Source organism: Helianthus annuus, chromosome 14, assembly GCF_002127325.2.
Source record: "Helianthus annuus cultivar XRQ/B chromosome 14, HanXRQr2.0-SUNRISE, whole genome shotgun sequence".
Taxonomy (NCBI): domain Eukaryota; kingdom Viridiplantae; phylum Streptophyta; class Magnoliopsida; order Asterales; family Asteraceae; genus Helianthus; species Helianthus annuus.
Genome location: NC_035446.2, coordinates 21,075,376 through 21,077,845, shown reverse-complemented (window position 1 = coordinate 21,077,845; position 2,470 = coordinate 21,075,376). Strand labels below are relative to the sequence as shown.

The 2,470-nt window shown below is 38.9% G+C and overlaps 1 protein-coding gene across 1 annotated transcript; it reads right to left on the bottom strand.

Moving 5' to 3' along the window:
- Positions 1–668: 668 nt before the first annotated feature.
- LOC110906509 (DNA-binding protein HEXBP-like) lies at positions 669–1,726 on the bottom strand. Its single transcript, XM_022151630.1, has 2 exons — positions 1,384–1,726; positions 669–844 (listed from the first exon to the last, which is right to left on the bottom strand). The coding sequence occupies exons 1-2, from the start codon at positions 1,724–1,726 to the stop codon at positions 669–671; spliced, it is 519 nt and encodes a 172-aa protein (XP_022007322.1).
- Between the last annotated feature and the right edge of the window lie 744 nt (positions 1,727–2,470).

The following is a 2,470-nucleotide window of genomic DNA, read 5'->3' as shown; positions in this document are numbered from 1 at the left end:
AATAAGGGATTTATCTGGTGTCATTATTAATGTGAACCGCCTCTAATAATTCATCAGGAGGGTTAAGCGCCTCCATTCTTAATCCTTTTAAACTTAGCTGCATAATCTTTGACAAATTTTTAGGGCAGTTTCTGCTCTGACTGGTTATTTCTTAATCTATAAAAGGTGAGTAGCTGAGGTAGATCCATAATGGATTTATAATAAGCATACTTTGAAACCTTAATGTGTCATCTTATTTTCGATGCTAACCACCAATGATTATTTTCATTAAGCTTAGATTTTTGGGTAGATTGAATAGGGCACTATCTCAGCCAATGAATTAAAATTTGTAACATACTATCTACAGTCTAGAACTTTTATGGTGAGAGTCAGAAAATTCTTATTCCATCTTTTTTCCATTTCGTGATGTGGATAATAGGTTTTTCTAATAAGGTCCTTAAAACTTGGTCCATCCCATATTGTATAAGAGGATCTTTCTTGTGGACTTCATTAATGTCCTCACTAATTAAGGGTATTGCCATCGAATGACTGTGATGCATACCTCACCATGTCCTTTCCAGCATAACCGCTGATACACCTAGTGGTTTCTACGTTATCCAACAATTTTCTGCAATCGATGGCCCCTTTTTACTATTGAATTCTCTCGACTTCCAAGAGACGAAGTACTTTTAAGTACATCCTAAAAAGGAATGGGGCTCCTTGCCATATATGCTTTTGTTGGGTTTATTCTTTGCATTTGAAGTATGAATATAGCTCTTCTCATGAGCAGCGACATGTGTTTTAAAGCAAGCAGCATTCGGCTTCTTGAATCTTTTCATGACTTTTCTCATAGCCTTTCTAACAGCTGCGTTAATTACAGTTTTGGAGATTAACTCCATTAATATTGAGGTTCATATTTAATGCATCATTAACATTTGTCGTATCTCTAGCATCGCGACTTTTGTTTGTCTCTTCTGAGTTTTCCATACTCAAGGCTTCGGTATTAAATACCAAATTCAGCAAGTGCTTAGGCAATCCATACCATGTGTCTCCTTGAATTGTCAAAGGCTCACCATAAGGAGTCTTGATAACTACTTGCTTCTTATCACACACAATATGGGCTTGGATACAAGACGACCAATCCATTCCTATCACTATATCGAGTCCCACTATTTTAACGGGAACAAAGATAGCGGAAAAGAATGATTCTTAATGGATATAAAACATCCATCTAATATTGTTGAAGCAGTCTCTGAGGTACCATCGGCCAATTCTACTTCTTACTTAATGCTTAGAGTTTTAACAGGCAGATTTAATAATTTACAAAATCTATTGTCTATGAAAGACTTATCTGCACTAAATCAAATAATACTCTAGCATAAACGTCATTGATAAGGAAAGTACCTGTTGTGATATTGTCATCCTGAACGACCTCTTGAGCATTCATTTGGGAGTCCCCAACTTTAGTCTTCTTAGCCTCCCCAGGCTTCTTGGTTTTATTTGGACAATTTGTTTTGATGTGCCCTATTTCATTGCAACCATAGCAGGTTGCGTCCTTTATGCCTTGGCACTCCAAAGCTTTGTGCCCTTCCTTATTACAAATTCCACAAGGCTTAGCTTGTGAATCTAAAGTGCCTTTCCCTTTAGTCGCCTTCTTTGGGCAGCGGGTCTTTATGTGCCTCTTCTCGCCACAACCATAGCATGTGGCGTCCTTCAAGTCCTTGCATTCTTGGGTCTTGTGATCCATCTCCATACAGATGCTACATCCCCTGATCTGCTTATGGAAACATTTTCCGAAGTACTGCTTCCCGCAGGTTTTACATTTGGGTTTTGCCTCCTTTGGCTTAGACTGGTTATAGTTTGAACCGGTCTTACCCTTTTTGTAACCCTTATTTGGGGTATTATCGCACTTTCTCTTATGATCCTTTAATACTCGGTCCACGGTGTAGGATCGATTTCGGACCTGAACGAGTCGATCAGAAGAGTAATTGCTCAATACGAAAGGCGGTAACAGACATATTGAGGTCAATTCAGCAAGATACACACTTTAACTGGCGATTAGATTAATCTGACAACAAATTACAGTGAGACGACACTTCGGCAGCACTTCATTACGCTGACCGGAAAGTTACAACTGATCTCGCTTGAATGGGTATTTATAGCTGACTAATTCCGTTTGAAAGAGTTCCAAACGAAATTAGCTTCCAAGCGGAATCTAATTCCGCACGGAATTACCTATGGCCTTTCAAGCGGAATTACATCCTTTCAAGTGAAATTAACTATTTATCTCGAACTACGTGCCCTGATTTAACATTCTTAGTATAAGACTCGATACAAGACGAAGTCGACAGACGCATGCACTAACAGACTCCGCCTCGAATGTTGACGAGTCTTCAGTGTCGAGTCTTCGCATCTTCAGTCTTTATCAGTCCTCTCAAACGTCTTTTGAAGTATCTGACACTGTAAAGCATCCTCAATCTCTTTCTATCAG

Excerpts from the sequence above, each read along its gene's own strand:
- LOC110906509 (XM_022151630.1), bottom strand. The coding sequence starts at position 1,726 with ATGGATCACAAGACCCAAGAATGCAAGGACTTGAAGGACGCCACATGC. Across the intron at positions 845-1,383 it reads GGATGACAATATCACAACAG|CTGTTAGAAAGGCTATGAGA; the intron begins GTACTTTCCTTA and ends TAATTAACGCAG.